The 17,942-nt window shown below is 46.6% G+C and overlaps 2 protein-coding genes across 2 annotated transcripts; both read left to right on the top strand.

Annotated features, from left to right (window-relative positions):
* The first annotated feature begins 354 nt into the window (after positions 1-354).
* On the top strand, positions 355-4,546 carry LOC124201849 (rhodopsin, GQ-coupled-like). The gene is made up of 5 exons (XM_046598098.1): positions 355-1,086; positions 1,150-1,280; positions 2,593-2,747; positions 3,266-4,073; positions 4,145-4,546. The coding sequence occupies exons 1-5, from the start codon at positions 830-832 to the stop codon at positions 4,336-4,338; spliced, it is 1,545 nt and encodes a 514-aa protein (XP_046454054.1). The 5' UTR covers positions 355-829; the 3' UTR covers positions 4,339-4,546.
* A 5,567-nt stretch (positions 4,547-10,113) lies between these two features.
* On the top strand, positions 10,114-17,224 carry LOC124202565. The gene is made up of 5 exons (XM_046598919.1): positions 10,114-10,944; positions 11,403-11,533; positions 12,934-13,088; positions 14,220-15,084; positions 15,285-17,224. Exons 1-5 carry the CDS (start codon positions 10,673-10,675, stop codon positions 16,385-16,387), a joined length of 2,526 nt encoding a protein of 841 aa, XP_046454875.1. The 5' UTR covers positions 10,114-10,672; the 3' UTR covers positions 16,388-17,224.
* Positions 17,225-17,942: the final 718 nt, after the last annotated feature.

Genomic DNA, 17,942 nt, shown 5'->3' with positions numbered 1-17,942 from the left:
AACACAAGGCAGGTTATTTTTGTTCCGGCATATATTTATACCTTTTATTTCTTGATGGAGAGTTTTTTCGTAAACGGCCAAAAGATGGATCCGTGTCTATTTTCTGGATGATGTATGGAAACGGTGAAAAAATTCGCATAAAATATTTAAACAGGTGTTTCTCAATCTCACCAAGTACGAGACCTTGGCAATTCCGACGTGTACATTCGACCGTGTGTTTCTATATCCAGCCAAGTATCCGCTGGTTTTAGTTTACCAAGAAGTCAACCACAACCGAAATAACGGAAGGCTGGAGGATTGATGATGGAAGGTGGAAAAGGACATGCCAGCAGCAACCAGCAGTATACGGATGCCACGACTGCATTCAAAGAACGGATATGTATAGTGTGCTGCAGTTCGTGCGAAATGTCTTCTGTGTGCATTGTATGGAGATTGCCCTCGGTGCCAGTTGATTTCCCTCGATCTTTTAAGGAGAAGAAAAAGAATCCGCACTCCAGTGCGCGCGCAACTTCTGCACCGCTACAACACACTTGTGCACTTGTTTTCTCTTTACAATAAAAAAGAGATTTTTTCTTCTTCCGTTTGAAAACGAGGAATACATTGGGGCGGTCACTTTTGGCACTGCCCAGCTATTGGAACATAGAACAGTGTCAGTCGGTGGTGGGAGGTCTAGCTGGCCATTTGTTTCTTCGGTGCTTTTCACAGTGTCAAAATGAAACGACATAAAAGTGAACTGGTTTTCAAATTAAATTTCAGGACAATTATGACCAACCATCAGCGAGTGCTGTGCGATTCTCACAGGGAAATTAAATTAAACTGATAGACGAATATGACGGCAAATAGCAACGACAGTGCGGGGTATTTGTGGGCGATCAACGCCACCCGCTGGTTTGTCGATGACAGCAACGAGACGCTGGGCATCGATTGGGACGATTGGGACGTGTCGCTGTGGACGCCGGAGCAGCGCCAACTTCTGGAACGTGGTGGGGTCTCTCGCCGAATTCACGTCGCCCTTGGCGTCCTCCTCAGTTTCATCGTCCTCTTCGGTTTCGCCGCCAATTCCACCATCCTCTACGTCTTCTCCAGGTACTCGTCATTTTTTCCCTCAATTTGATGATGGACAAACCATTCTCAGATTGTGAATCGCAGGTTCAAACGGCTGAGGACGCCGGCCAACGTGTTCATCATCAACTTGACCATCTGCGATTTCTTCGCCTGTTGTCTCCACCCGCTGGCCGTCTACTCGGCGTTCAGGGGCCGCTGGTCTTTAGGTCAAACAGGTACTTGATACGTAATGTCATTCGATTCTGTAGTTTGTGCGTTCTAAAAATGGCCTCCAACTAAAATGCGATAGACGAGAAGAAGAAGTGAGAAGCGTCTCTGTGTTGCTGGTGGCCATGGCTGCGGGGTAACGTTAGACGGTTCACAGATTTCATAGACTTCAAGCAGACTCTTGAATGAGACTTTGGGAAGCTGATAGCATAACTGCAAGCAGATCCAAGAATGGGCCGCCTGACTATAAAGCCTGTCAGAACTGCTGCAGCAGACGATATAGGGATATAGACGAGAAAAATTGGAAGGCCGGCAGCCCAGCACACCGAGATGCTGTTACGCGCCGATTTGCCGATTTCTGAATGACGGGCTGCGCCAAAGCAGCAACTGACGGGAATAAGAATCAAGTGTCTTGCTGCACCAAAGCTGGCGAGAAAACGGAAACAAATCACGAGCCCAACGCAACTCCCCCCCTCCTTTTCTTGCGCGCGAATCGATGACTCCGACATGATTTCACCTTGAGATATTCACTTCCGGAAGGACGATTCCGTTACTGCATGTTATTCACAGTGACGCAATCGATTTTCCCAGCTTCTTCCTTATATACACTCCGCTTGTTTTGGGGATTCACAATCCGTTTAGCACACCTATTTAGTTTTTTTTTTTACACTTAGCCTGGCCGCGGATGCTGGATTATTGTACAATGCTTCCTCTAATATTTCTCCTTGTTAATTGGCGACACGTGCTACGGTGTGTTGAAGGTTGGCCGGGATAAACGCGACGAGCTGAGGGGCTTCACTGATTCGCTAACGAATCAATGAAGCCCCTCCACAGATTTCCTCTCTGCTCTCGCTCTCGAGGGCGCTCACCATTTCTTTTCTTCGAGAGGTTGACGAGTTTCTTGTCATCTCCGAAAAACAAAAAGAAAAGGCGGACAGGAAGCCATGTCCTCCTTCAACTCCTCCAGTCCTCCCGCCTATTGATCGCGTTTAATTGAACGCGGATGAAAATCGACCAGGTTTCGGAACTACTACACTGCAGGGCCCTTTGAGACCCAGTTGTATAAATATTCAGTTTCATCTCGATGGCTGCTGGAATATAACGACCAGCAAGAGACGAGAGTTTCTTTTCAAAATTCTATCATCGAGCTGCTGGGTGGGGGAGAGGAAATTTTGACGGACGGCCGAATTTTGTATTCCATTTTGTATGTACCAGTGAAATATTGATTATTACGATCTCGATTATTGTTTCTATGACGACTTTCCGTAAATATTTCGTATATCTTTGAATCATTTTGATTACTAAACTTCGTCTTTGTAGGCTGCAATTTGTATGGGATGGGCGTCGCCTTTTTCGGACTCAACAGCATCGTGACTTTGTCGGCCATCGCCTGCGAGCGGTACATCGTCATCACGTCCAGCAGTTGCCGCCCGGCTGTCGCCAAGTGGCGGATAACTCGTCGACAAGCGCAAAAGGTGAATTTAATATTCTTCGCATGCATAATATATAAAGTACTTGAACCGGCTCATACAGAGTTTCGTATAATGTGTCATGCTGGGGGGAGGGGGTGGTTATAGAGCCCTTTGCAAATGAACCGAAGTTTATTGGCTTGGATCATAGCATCATGGGCGGAAATGAAACGCGCAGAATAAATAGCGACTATGTTTACCTTAACGATGTCTAAATGAGCGCCGAATGTACTTCAGAGCTGCTCCTTATTAGCATTTCATTTGCATATCCAAAGAAAACACAAAACCAATTCAATGCAGCCAACGTACTTTGAAGGATCGTCAGCACGATTCTCTGCCGAGTTCACGACGTTTGTCTCAACTAAAGATCTTACATGTATAATACGTGGGCTAGTCAATGAGAGGATCACAATTTTGATTGTTGTCCTATCCCTAACTGCGATGGGCAAACCAGTTTTAATTGTGAAACAGTTTCTGGGGGATTAAACATTTGATTAGAAACGGAACAAACATTCATTTTAAAGGCTTGTGCCGGGATTTGGCTCCATTGCGCCGCTCTGGTGACTCCGCCCTGGATGCTGGGATGGTCATCCTACGAGCCGGAAGGAGTTCTAGTCACCTGCTCCTGGGATTACACGACCAGGACCTTGTCCAATCGGCTCTACTATTTGTACCTTTTATTACTCGGATTCGTCCTGCCCGTCTCCGTTTTGACGTTTTGCTATGCGGCCATTTTCCGGTTCATCTTCCACAGTTCAAAGGAGATGACCCGGCTGGTCATGGCCAGTCACGTCAAATCGCCGTTCAGCACCAATTCGACTTCATTCCGCAAACGGCGGAGGCAAACGGACGTCCGGACGGCGCTGATTATTTTGTCGCTGGCCATGCTCTGCTACACGGCCTGGACACCTTATGCCATCGTCAGTCTCATCGGCCAGTTCGGCCCGGTCGACGAAGATGGCCAGCCCAAGAAACTGTCGCCCATGGCCACGGCCATCCCGGCCTTCCTGGCCAAAACGGCCATCGTCTTCGATCCTTTGGTTTACGGGTTTTCCAGTCCGCAGTTCCGCTCTTCGGTCCGCCAGATTCTGAACAGCGGCGGATTGCGGGGAGGTCAGTCGCATAACGCGATTGCCGGCCTGACGAGAGTTCAAACGAATCCGAATTGCCAGCTGTCTCGCGTCAATTCCGTCGCCGTCCTGTCATCCAACCGATTCAGAATGAACAAAGATCTTTCCATTTCAGTCAACAAACTGGTGGTGGGTTCAGAATTGTTCCAGCATCAGCAGAGTATTCCATTCCAGCCAGTTGTCGGCGGTCAGCTCCGCAAAAGTATAACATTTACAAATTGAATTGAATTATCTCACGTATTACATCGATTTTTATTATCCCATGATGAGCAGGTACAAAGTACAGACGTCGCTTGGATGAGAGCCGCCGAGCCGATTCCACCGACGGGCCAACTCATCCAATGCCCAGCAACCAGCCCGTTGTCCCGTCTCATTCCGCTTCTTTTCCGGAGCAGTTATTCACTCATCCGCAAAGTCGTTTGCCCAAAGAGCCGGAGAACGATCCTTACAAAGACACTTGCTTCTGAGTTTAACAAGGTGCTGGCCCACCTGTTGAGTTCATTTTTTAACATGCATTTTGATTCCAAAAACGATCGACAAAATATTATTAGCCTAACGTATGTCCGGTTGCCCATCATTTTATTTCCCCTCTGATTTTATTCCAGAATGATGTATAGCGATGTGGCCTATTTTCAATTTTGTTTGAGTTCGATTACACGCACGAGTTGTACAAACGGCCAATAATAATAATAATACTCGGAAATATAGACAACAATGTCCTGGATGAACTGAACAAAACACTGGAAGAAAGAGAAATTCCGGTGGCGAGCCAGCAGCAGGAGCAGCAGGAGCAGTCGTCGCGGCGTATGATAACAAATGTTCAACCATGTATGTGTGCGAGATTGGGCGCACCCAACGGCAATTCAAGCTTCATCTACTTTTCCCCATTGTAATTATCTGCCGCCCACCGAGTCCCTCTGTCCGCTCCTCTTCCGCCCGACTAACTTTCAACCAGCCCCTCCACCCCTTCCCCGCCTTTGTTCCCCGCCGTTTCCATTAGAAAGTGAACATCGCCCAACCCACCCACCCACACGACGGCACGTGAAATTCTCAAGTTGACATACGGCACAGCTTGAAAAAATAATAATAAAAAAAATAGAAAAGAAAAACTCTCGAAAGTCGGGCGAGGATGACGTGCTGATGTCATGGTAACCGTGCGACGAGGACAATTATCATATTCCGAAAAAAGCGGAAATCAAAAGTCGTTTAAACGTGGGACAAAAAAAAAACATATAGCTATATATAATACGGTACAGGAGAAGGAAATGTCATGTCAAAGAGACATCTGTCTCTCCTTGCTTTGCTCCCAATCGTCCCTCTTCAATAGAAAGTTGAGCAGCGAGATCCTGCATGGATTTCCAACCTGCTGATGTCGATCACCCGACGAGAGTTTGGCCAGACGCGGGACAAACTTTTCTATACCAGCAGCAGCCGAGATTTTCCTCCAATTGGAAATACGCGATGAAATGTTGCGGCAAGGTTTTCCTTCAGGCTAGACAAAAAAGGATAATTTTATTTAGCGATCCTGAATTCTAAATCCCCCCCCCTCTTTTTTTTAAGCGTTGCATAAACGAGACGATCCGGTTCCAAGGATTTGATTTTTTGCCTTCCGGTTTTCTTCTCGGATTGAAATGGAACAGCGGGGCAGATGGAATACGGAGAATAAACTGATCGATGATGACGACAACTGCTGTGTGCTGTTTAGAGACATGATGGACCGGACGGACTGTTGAATCGTTTCATTTTTTTCTCTTTTCATTTTTTCGTAGCTGCTCGGCGGAGTAGATTTGTATATACACACTGGATCGATCCGGCCGAGCGCTGGCAACTCGCCTCCGCACATCAATCGTTCCACCCGGCGCAATTTCTTCTTCCGGCGTTGACTCACACACACACAGACGTATCGATGAATAATCTGAGATGTTGGGCTCGATACAACACACACACACACACAGCCACATCGCCTCAGTTTCATCCGGAAAACCAAAGATGCTGGATCGAGAAGGTCTTTGATGTTATGAGGTGCTGGTGAGAGTATACATATAACAGTCAGGGAGAAGGAGAGAGAGAGCATAGAGAGAGGACGAGCTGCGAAATTAAACTTTGAACGCTCTAACGTGTTGTAACGCGGTTTGCCTCTGCTATCTGCTGTTCACGGCGGGCCGGACGGATGATCCAATCACGGCCGTCGCCACGGCAACGATCAAATATATAATATGTTGGCGCCAGCGGAAGATGTTGTTTTTAACCTTCTCTCTACTTCTGAGAATGTTTTCTTTCGTCGTTGCTTCAACGTATTGTGTGATACGTCAACGTTCGTTCTCTCTCTTTTTCTGTAGTAAGCAAGACTTGTGTCGTCTTGCTTTTCACTCTCTCTTGACTCAACAAAGAATGCAGTTCATTCTTTCTTAGCACCAAAGTGTTCAACTAAACTAAAAGGTATTGCACCGTATTGCACCATAGTTTCTAATCACAACAGGTTATGGGCCCAGAGATTAACGTTTATTTACCACTGTCGTATTTATAATCTGTACAAGTTGGACGGAATACTCAATCACCATTGAATGCCCACTAAGTTGGACGGAATACTCAATGGCACAATTGAATGCCCAGTACAAATTCTGGATGACAACAATGCCCCTACACTTAATGTCGAGGGAAGGTCAACAGAAGAGCAATCATTCTTGCCTGGCATGATCTAGATTTTACAAGCCCAAGATTTTAAGTTCAGTACTGCTGAAACGGGTTGCTTAATCAATCTAGAATCTTTGTTCAAGTCATTCACTTCTAAAAAGTAACCAAGAGAGACAATGATGGCCAAACTTTTACTAGCTGAATCCATGTTTGCTAATTGCGAATCTCAAGAGCAATCAGGACGTGAAATTGCTGTTTATTGTAGCACAACGTCGACGTCCTCAACAACTAACATTCGCAAGACTTAGTCTATGTCCTTTCTGTGGTTTAAATAATCATGTTCTTGTCAATTGTCACAAGCGTAAACGCGAACAAAGTGAATCTCAGCATAACAAACGCAAACCAAGTTCAGAAACTGGATAGATTCCTCTTAATGCGATTTTCTCTGTGAACTGACAACAAAAACATTCCTGGATTAATCATCACCATTTTTTAAATTAAGAAGAAACCAAGAAATCTAAAGTAAAAATTAGATTTACTCTAAATCAAACAGTAAATTATCGTTTCTCACGCTCCGTTCAGTTTAAGGGGTTGTGTTGTTTTTAACCTTCTCTCTACTTCTGAGAATGTTTTCTTTCGTCGTTGCTTCAACGTATTGTGTGATACGTCAACGTTCGTTCTCTCTCTTTTTCTGTAGTAAGCAAGACTTGTGTCGTCTTGCTTTTCACTCTCTCTTGACTCAACAAAGAATGCAGTTCATTCTTTCTTAGCACCAAAGTGTTCAACTAAACTAAAAGGTATTGCACCGTATTGCACCATAGTTTCTAATCTCAACAGAAGAGACTCAAAGTCGATGCCTGGCGACTCAAAGTTGATGGAATTCGGCGATTCTTCCTATTGTTGTTGTGTTGGTTCTCCCGCCGCCGCTGCTGTGCAATCTGCTCTGAGCCGGCCCCAATATCGCGATGGATATTCGATCCGCGTCCGACATTCAACTGCTTTTTTTTCCCTTCTTCTTTTTTTTTTGCTTTTTCTTTTCTTTTCTTCCGCCATTTTTCTATAAATCGGGGCGCTATAGAGCTGCTTTGGCTCCATCATCTTCTTATCTCGACGGGCGTCGTGCAATCCCGTGACAATCTCCGACATTTGGCCTCCATCAGTTTCTTGCCTTCCCCCCTCGTCTCCCGTCGTCATTCAATTTCCAGAAACAATCTGAAAAGCCTCCGCCGTTTTAAGAGACTCATCATTACCTATATATATTCCGATAACTTTCAAATCAATCGACTTTTACGCGCGTTATGTAAGCTGACAAAGGCTTACTAATAGGTCATACTAACTCTCACATGGAAAAATAAAACAAATCTCTCCCTGCGACTTAATTTGAATGCTGTTGAGATCTTTCAAAATGTACATAGACGTCTGCTAAGTATAACGCATTGCGTAACATTCGTCTACAATAATGAACGCACACAAACGTGTGTACTTGTCGTGCTGCACTCTCGTCTTTTTTAATTGGACCGGCCCCTCAGTTTCTCTTTTCCTCCGCGGTGCTCAACTTAGAGTCACTCATCGTCGTGTAGACGATCCAGCCGGTTCACAGCAATCCCGTCCGTCCCGTACACTACACACGTCACGTCCTGGGGTAAGGAAACTCGAGTCAAACTTAAAAAACATGGAAATGCGCGATGCGCGACTTTGTGCGTCTGAAAGAGAAGGAAAAAAAGGGACAAAATCTCGCGAGTGATTCGCAAAAGCAGCCGACTCTGTTTTCTTTTTTCATAGAGAAAAGAAGAGCCGACGAGTTTATTGATCGTCGCAAAAGTCGTCCCCGGACCCTCCCATGTATATATACCTGCCGGATTTGAAGCCTCCCAGCAGCAACAGCAACATCTTCATTTTCTGAGAAAAAGAATGAAAGAAGAAAAAGGCAATCTGCAATAGGACACATGTTTCCCAACCTGACACACACACACGCATATACGGGAGGTCGGATGGTTCATGTGGTGGTTTTTTATCCCGTTCCAACCCAGGTGATTCACAGTGGCAAATTTCAGGGTGGGTGGGTTTGGGGGGTGGGTTGGTTTGTTTCGTTCAGCTTTTCACGATGGACAATGGAGTTGAAGGCTCTGGGTTTGCTGCTCCGTCACACAAAAGCGGCGGATCCCATGGAAACAAAGTTGACTGGGTCTCTATCTGGGTACACTCGCACGACAAAAAGGACATGTCATTTCATTAATTTAAAATTTCTTCTTTCTTTCTTCTTCTTCTTTCTCCGGAGGGGGTAAAAAAATCGAATTGTCCCGCGGGAAAAGGATTTCAATCCCACAAATGTGTACCGCACATAAAAGCATTATCTGCTGTTGTGTGCTGCTGCAGGTTACATATTATATACACACGCGCGGCACACAGATTCATTTGTCTTTGATTATTTCCCCCTTTTTTATTATTAATGTTTTTTGTTTGATATTCCGTCGAATTCGTCGATGTACAGAAATTGAGGCAACATCTATATACTACCAGGAAACGATTTCCATACTATATCTCCGTTTCCGTCTTTTTTGCTTTTTTGGTGTCTACAGAATAAAATCCTGGCCCGCAGTTGCGTGTGTTATTATTATGTGATGGTGGAGAGACGCGCGTGTTTCCACTCGTTTCCTGCTACTCGGAGATGATCCATCCAGCCGCGCACATCCGGCATCTCTTCTTCTTCTTCTTCTTCTTCTTCGCAATAATTCCGCACACAACAAGAAAAAATGCCGAGTGCTCTTATTATTTTGAGGTTTTCCACAGCGACTGTTTTATACGGGGGGGGGGGAAGGGAATTCCAGGGAAAATTGTGTTGCAGCGGCGGCGTCGTGAATGTTCAACCGATTTCGGGGCGCGCCAATGAATTCTGTCCTCGTCCGGCCAAGAGTTTCGGGCCGTGATTGAGCGTGGTTGTCCAAACCCTTATCCACTTTGTCGTCGGCCTTGTCGCTGCTGGACCAAGAGATGAGCAGCTAGACAATAACTGATTTGAGAGTTTGAATTCGATTTTCGACGCTCTCTGCTGCGTTGCGGTGCTCTTCACGCGTCCAATCACGATGTGGGTCAGTATATATGTGTACGCTGCGACCAACTTGCCCACTCGCCGGCGTCAAAACCAACAAAACGGCCTTGGCGTGACTCAGCCGAGCAAAAACGGACCCCCCCCCACTCCACCCAACAAAAAAAACAAACAAACCAAAAAAGTTTCTTCTTTTATTCGAGTTCGGGAATGCACGTCGCGCGGTTTTGTTCCGAGCCCTTGACTTCGGCCGGATTGAAATCGACACGACGCCGCCAATTGTTTTTTTTTACCCGAAAGCGCGCTGAAAACCGACACTTTTCGTGTTTTTTGTTTTGTTTTCTCAATTTTATTCTGCGCGGGACAGCGATACCCGGCCCCATCCGCGACGTGCAGTAATCCATCCGCGTTTAAATAAGGTGGTTATTTTACACGAATTGTCACGACTCTTTTATTCCGCGTGAATCTTTTTATTTATTTATTTTTTTTTTGCGAAGAATAAGGAACTGAAAAAAAATCTACGCAGCGTCGACTCCTCTTCGGCCTTTTTTCGTAATTTTCGTGAATGCGCGCGCGCAGAAATTCGTGAATGCTTCCCCCCTCCTCCACTTCATCCTCCTCCTGCCCGGCAGCAGCAGCACCTAGGCACTTCCGCCTGGCTGAGGAGGTGGGAGGAGGTACGAGCAGCTCGAGCAACACATCCTCGGTCGTGAAGGAAGTCGAGCTCAAAGACGCTGCGCTCCTCGACCGCTCATCATCATCATCCGCCGCCGCCGTCATCGTCGTCGTCGTCGGTGATCGCACATCTCACATCATTCCCCGTAACACAGCATATGTTACGTCATAGTATCGCCAGTGCCAAAAAAGTGTTTTCGTTTTTTGGGGTTTTATTTCCATTAATTTTTTCCCACCACCACCACCAACCACCAGCGCCAGAATCAATCGAAAGAAAAAGTGTGAGCGCAGCCAGGATGCAGAGAGCGGAAGGAGCTAGCGCTTCCGGACGGCGAATTTTTCTCCTTTCGCATCCGGCGCCCCAGTTCCGTCGTCGTCACTGATTGGCAGACACAAAACCCCACCGCCGACCAAATTATTTGTTTCGGGTGATTATTGGACGCGCGATGAACAATAGCGAGAACGGCGACCCTTGGATGTGGTTCAACTGGACGCAAGTCGACGACGGCGATGTCACCTCGGGCGCTAATAACGAGACGTCGGTCGTGTCGTTGGATTGGGACGATTGGGACGCGTCGCTGTGGACGCCGGAGCAGCGGCGCCTGCTGGAACGTGGCGCCATACCGCGGGAGGTGCACATCACACTGGGTGTCCTACTGGCCCTGATCGTCCTCTTCGGCGTCGCCGCCAATTCCACCATCCTCTACGTCTTCTCCAGGTGCTGGCCGTTTCGTTTCATTCATTTTCTCAAATGCAATTGGCTATTCTCCCGTTTTTCTTTTTGTGTTTTTTGTTTGTTTTTTTGGCGTTTCTATCAAAAAAAGATGTCAGCTGCGGATTTCACATCATTAAGTCTCAAAAAACTTTGCTGTTATATATCCCGCACTACACATACACACACAACCGGATCTCTCTTGTTGTTCTGCACTGGATTACAAGTTCCCATTGTAGTTCTCTCTCTCAAAAGCCCCTCCGGCACTACAACTAGTGTAGGGGGGGATTGCAGGAAGGAGAGACGAGAAATAAAAAGTAAAGCGCGGGATCAAATCCCGTAGGGATAAAGACACTTGAGAACTACTTATTCGACGTCTTAGACGATACATTCGCTATTTTTGTACTATACTAGTACTCCCAACACAGAGTATCAAGTTTAATTGTTGAAATAAATATAAACAGGTTCAAACGACTGAGGACGCCGGCCAACGTGTTCATCATCAACTTGACCATCTGCGATTTCTTCGCCTGTTGTCTCCACCCACTGGCCGTCTACTCGGCGTTCAGGGGCCGCTGGTCTTTCGGCCAAACAGGTAACGTAATAATCTTAATCCCCAAAATGTCTTATTTAACTAGTCCTTATAGTGACACAACAGCCCCCAAACTGGGTGATTGTTTTCGCCTTTTATTATCGTCATGACGCGGGCGTGTAATGAATAGCAGTCGCAATACAGAGCGAACCGTGAAGAGCTGCTTTCATCCTTGACGGGGAATATAAAGAACGTCCCCAACGCTAATTGGAAAGATCTCAAAAGCCCACCCCACAACTCTTCCTCTCTCTCTCTCCCGCCCGTTGTTGTTGTGTTGTTGGTTCGTGCAAGGCCCAGCAGTTGGGAAAAATGATGAAAAGAATCGTCCGTATTATTATTCCCGGCAGGACACAAAGCACTTGCTCCTGTTTGGTAAGATGCTATACTATAGCTGGACTTTTGGCCGACATAAGATATTTATACGATGCTACAGATTTGTTTTCTTCTTTTTTTCCCCCCATATCAATGTTGAGTCGCTGATGCCTACGGTCGACAGCTTATCCCATATCTAGAGAGAGAAGAGCTTGACATAATAACCGATCCCACTGGGCGCCGTTTCGATTTGTGGGATTTCGGGAGAAGACGGGAGGGACCATATCAATCGATTGTCAAGTTGAGCATCTTCTCTCTCTTGCATATTGTAACCCATAGATAAAGGCCTACATATATCATATCGATTTCGGATGATGTGTGTTGTGTGTATAAAGAACGTCGTCGGGGGATGAATTTCTTTTTCTTCTTCTCGTGCGGTTTTTCAACGTGATAGAGCAGCACTTTCTCTTTTCCTCGAGAGTCTCTTTCTCTTCTCTCTCTCTTCTGGCTTCCTTGTTTGTTTCATTCTCTCTCCCTCGATGATAATCGCGAGCGAATAGAGAACAAGCTGAATCAAGAACTTTCCCAGCTTCTTCATTATCATTTGCGGGTGGCCCTCTCGATCCTTTTGTCCACAATCGTGTCGCTATTGTGTCCCGGCACTGTCCCCCCATCTTGACGACGACAGCCAAGGATCCTCCTCTCCCCCCTACTGTGTCATGTTTGGTTGCCACTGGAAAATGTTTCTCCCCGCAACAGCAAGGAGCGGAACTATGTGCGAATTGTTCACACCACACAGCACGCAGCAGCTATATAGAAAAAAGAAAGATTCCCGTCGCTCTAAGGATCGATAGAGCTCTGCTGACTGTCTCTCGTCTTTGTATCTTTGGTGAAAGCTCGTCAACCTCCCATCACCGATGCTCTTATTATCCCATCGAAAAAGTTGCCATTCTCTATAGAATATCGATCACGACCGAGGGACATAAAAAAACCAAACAAATAGCCTATCCTCTGACCAAACAAGCGAAAGTGATTTAAATCTCCCGCCATTTTTGTTTTTTGTTTTTTTCAATTTTTCATTTTCATATTAGGTTGCAACTTGTACGGAATGGGCGTCGCCTTTTTCGGACTCAACAGCATCGTGACTTTGTCGGCCATCGCCTGCGAGCGCTACATCGTCATCACGTCCAGCAGTTGCCGGCCGGTCGTCGCCAAGTGGCGGATAACTCGTCGACAAGCGCAAAGGGTGAAATTTTTATTTTCCTGTCATATAATTCAAGTGTAATTGACGACCCCCGCAGAGTGATGCCCACATGACTCTGCGCTGTCAAAAGTTTGCATAACTTCCTAGAATGACGCCCACTCGCGTTACATAATAACTTGCTGCCAGGCGTCAATTGTGTGCATGAGTCCGACTTTGCAGTGCCGGTAGAGTTGATTCTGTCTGCCAGCAGGAGATGAGTCACGCAAATCAACATTTACCCGTTTTATAAGAGTCGCTTATAATATATTCCAGTTGCTCGGCTAGCTCATTTTCGTGTCGCTGCGAGAATAAATGTGCCGTTCACTCCGGTGGGTTTTACGACTGAAGGGAACAAAAGTGGAAGGAAAAAAGGCTGAATGAAGGGAGGATCTTTTTTTTTTTTTGACGAGACGCCGTAGAGTCATGACAACCGTTGCTGTTGCGCAATCATCGCGGATTGATATAGAGAGATATAGAGAACTACTGCGGGAGTACATATTTGCGATCGCACGTATACGGCCGGGATTGAATAAAAAAAAAAACAATAAATAAATCGGTGTGCTGTGCTGCCTCGGTGTATTGTGGTGTTATTATCCGACGGATGAAAGTAAACAGCAGTGTAGCAGTGTGGGTGCCGTCTTATATTCTCTCCCCATTATAGATGGGGAGATATATTTATCGCATTATAGATGGGGAACTCTGCCTGTCCGGGAAACGGGTCTCAACAATTTCGGGGTTTTACCTAGTTGACGTTTTGTCGTACATGTTTAACGTGAGGCTTAAACAGATGTCAACCCTGCAGTCTCTATCTAATATCTAGTCTATATACCATCCAAGCTATATTTATATAATATCATCATACATGGTGCGGAAAGAAAAAAAAATTGGGAGATCGATAATAAGCGATATGGGAATTTAAGCTCCCATTAGGAGGCAGGATCGATCCTTGCAGCGCCAATTTCATCCAGACGCTATTAGCGGAACCAAAATGGATTAAATTATATCAATATCAGCTGGAAGGTTATAGGTTGGGTTAGGTTAGTTTAGAACAAAGCCCTTACATTACATTTAAATGGATTATTTAGTTACGCTGGAAAGTGTGAGTTAATTTGAATTTATTATCCGATGATTAAGGCTTGCGTGGCCATCTGGATCCATTGCGCCGCCCTGGTCTCTCCTCCTCTGCTCTTCGGCTGGTCGACTTACCTGCCGGAAGGAGTTCTAGTCACCTGCTCCTGGGATTATACCTCACGGACGACCTCCAATCGGCTCTACTACTTCTACCTCCTCTTCTTCGGCTTCGTCCTGCCCGTCTCCGTCTTGACCTTCTGTTACGTCGCCATTTTCCGGTTTATCGTCCGCTCTTCCAGGGAGATGACTCGGTTAATTATGACCAGCGACGGACGGGCGTCGTTTAGCAAGACGACCGTCTCATTCCGCAAAAGGCGGAGGCAGACGGACGTCCGGACGGCGCTGATAATTTTGTCGCTGGCCATGCTCTGCTACACGGCCTGGACACCTTACGCCATCGTCAGTCTCATCGGCCAGTTCGGCCCGGTCGACGAAGATGGCCAGCCCAAGAAACTGTCGCCCATGGCCACGGCCATCCCGGCCTTCCTGGCCAAAACGGCCATCGTCTTCGATCCTTTGGTTTACGGATTCTCGCACCCGCAGTTCCGCTCTTCCGTCCGCCAGATCCTGCGTCAGCACAGCGTGGACAGCAGCGCCAACGGCGGCGCCCGTGCCGGGCCTAACAATACGACGATGATTGTGATGCGGCGCCCGGCCACCCGGAATTGCCACTCGCCGCGGGCCAGCTCCAACGTTGTGTTCTCGTCGTTAAGTCGCAGCATCCGGGCCAGCAACAAAGAAACAGCGTCGAGAAAGTTGTCGGCCAACGATCCTTCCACTTCGCTGGCCATGAGTCAGCAACCGAGCAGCAATTTCCGGTTTCCCATTCATCCGGACACGGCCGGAAACATCCAGCAACTTCGCAAAAGTATACACATCCATTTATCTCTCTATCTCTCTCTCTCTGCGCATACCACACCAATTTACAGATTTGGCATTTGACGGTCAATCGAAATTCCGGCCGCGCGTCTCTAGACTCAATCACCCTAACCCGCCAACGCTGTGACGACCGGACTAATTCAATTCCTGTGCTCGTCTTGTTATTCTCTTGTCGTTGATGCAATTTAGGTGAGAGCCTGCGGAAGTCGTGCATGAGCAAGCGCAGCCTCAACATTCCGGGCAGCGGTAAGAGCATCCGGCGCAAGGGCAGCGGCGGATCGGCTGGCCGCTACCAGCACCAGTCGCTGTCGGCGGCCGAGGAAGTTTCCATCGCCAATTCCTCATCGCTCCGGCTGATGATGCTGCAGGAGGAGAGCGAATTCCACTTGTTCCGCCAGCAACAAACCACCGCCGGCAAACTGCAGAGGGCCGCCAAACGGGAGCGGATGATACAACTTTTATCCATGGGCAGCAGCAGCGGCGGCGGCAACAACACTTCCGCTCGCCCACCGCCGCCGCCGGATAAAAACAGCGGCGGTGGAGCGAAACTCCCAAAAGAGAAGCAGAGGAGATATTCCGAGCCGGATCTCATGCGCTGTTCCGTCCGTATTATCCCGAACGCCCCCAACCTCAGCTGGGAAGAGTATCGACGCAAAAGGAACGAATACATCCGCAGCATTTTCTTCCGCAGCGCCGGCAACCTCCTGTTCAGCTCGTGGGGCAATGGCGGTGATCCGGCCGCCAAAGGATTTTCCGAATATCCGATCCTTTTACTGACGACGGGCGATGACCCAGCGGCCCAGCAGCAGCAGCAGCTAGCCGGAGGCAATCAAAGTCCGGTGACGCCACTGGTGGGCCGGAAGTTGTCGATGACGGTCCAGTCGGTCGATCGCTTCCAGGCCATCAACGCTCGTCTGAGCGAGAAGATCCAGCATCTGGACAAGCCGAGATCCAACAGCACGACGTCGAGCCTGGGCAGCCATCGGCGGCCGTCATCTGCTTCCCTGTCGGCCGGCCATCAGCCGTCGACTAACGGATCCAACAGTTTGTCGACTCATCAGTTCCAGTCGCAGTCGCAGCCGAAGCGACGCTACTCGGCGTCGCCGGCCATCCACATCGAGTGTTGCGAGTGCGCCTATCTCCCGCTAAGTCAGACCGTCACCCTGGTCAAAGTTCAAGGGCCGGCAGCGGCGGCTCCGGCGGTTGAGAATAACGGCGGCCGGCCAGGACATTGGAGGGCCTGCATGGTCAGCGGCCGTGATTCCTTATCCTGCTCACTCAATAGTCCTTGAATGAGAAAAAGATTCCAATTCCTCTCTTGTTTTTTTTTTTTGTTTTTTTAAATCTATTCTTCCAATACGATCCTGCTGATCCTGTCAAATACAACCAAACGCACACACCCTATCCTATATATACCGCTATAGTACAATTCCATTCAAATCGATCCCGTTTGATTCCCACCTGCTGTGTAAAATCGATTCTAAATGTTATATAGTCGCCCAAATGGAGAGCTCAACTGACATTTGATCACGTATTTAACAAATTGATTGATTTTGTTTTTGTTTTTTTTTCAAATTCTATTATGAGGAATCAAAAGTTGACGAACACAAAAACAGGGGAGGCTGATGGCAGCACAGCCCGAATGATATTATGATTATGCCATCTACAAACAATTCATTTGCCTGCACATTTCAATGAAATCTGTATATAAAATTGTTATAGGCCAATTCTTTCATTATATACAATCAGAAATATTCTATACCTAACCGTCGTTATATTCGCTTCAATATCAATTTAGCGTCGTCTGTATTTTCCAAATTGTTGAACGGGTCCTTGGTGATTATGTAATATCGATGAAGAAAGATGGCAACTATTCAAAAAAAAAGTGTTGGGAATCTAACCGAAGTGATCTTATAAATTATCTAAAATATTTAACAGGCTGTTAATAATAATGAAGGGAATTCTATTATTCATTTGATATATTATACCAGTGATGATGTCTAGTTCTTTTTTTGTTTTGTTTTTTCCCTCTTGGCTGTGTGTTTCTACATGTACAGATCGTTATTGGTTATCTACTTCAATAAAACGAAACCTGATTCATTCTATAATTAATACATACCTTTACGCGATGATGTTTCTTTCAAATCGGATTAAAAGGCCCGTCTGGTGCGAAGGCCAACAGATGGCTTTTGTGACGCAATCAAGGCTGCTGCCCGTCAGATGTCGGCACTCTTTTTTATTTTTTGATATTTGTCCCCCGTTCATCACGATAAATGCGGATAAATGATAATATTTCGGTTTGTAAACGACGACATATTGCATACAACCCAATGTACCCAATTTACGTGATGAATAAATCAAATTGCGGTTTCGCCTGATTAAAGGTAGGCACCCAATGTATTAGGGTGGATTCGATTGACGTCATCGCCGTCGCTGATGACATTGCGGAATGAAAACCGCCGTGTAATATAATGGCGAAAAGTATAGACACAAAGTCGACTTTCCTCAATCCCAGACCGTGATATATCCAATCGCTTTGATCTATTAGGCGTATGTGGTGTGTATGATACGAGATCGAAATGATGTAAATATATTGGCTCTTCTTTTATTTATGTGCCGTGTGTACAGTCTAGACGTAATATAGGCCCCTTTTTGGATAATAAGAAAAATGCGCGCATGCAGATTCATTATAGCACGGCGGCGGCGGGCGGGCTATATTCGTCACAATCTACCATATATCCCAGCGAAGCCTACATGCCGCTCTTACTTAGAATTTCCACGCCGACTTTTTCATCTTGTCGCATCTTGTAACCTTATTTTGTTATTACGTTAGGCATATTATTGCTA

This window comes from Daphnia pulex, chromosome 9 (genome assembly GCF_021134715.1).
Source record: "Daphnia pulex isolate KAP4 chromosome 9, ASM2113471v1".
Classification (NCBI taxonomy): Eukaryota; Metazoa; Arthropoda; class Branchiopoda; order Diplostraca; family Daphniidae; genus Daphnia; species Daphnia pulex.
Note: the sequence above shows the minus strand (reverse complement) of the source record. Positions and strands in the feature narration are given on the sequence as shown.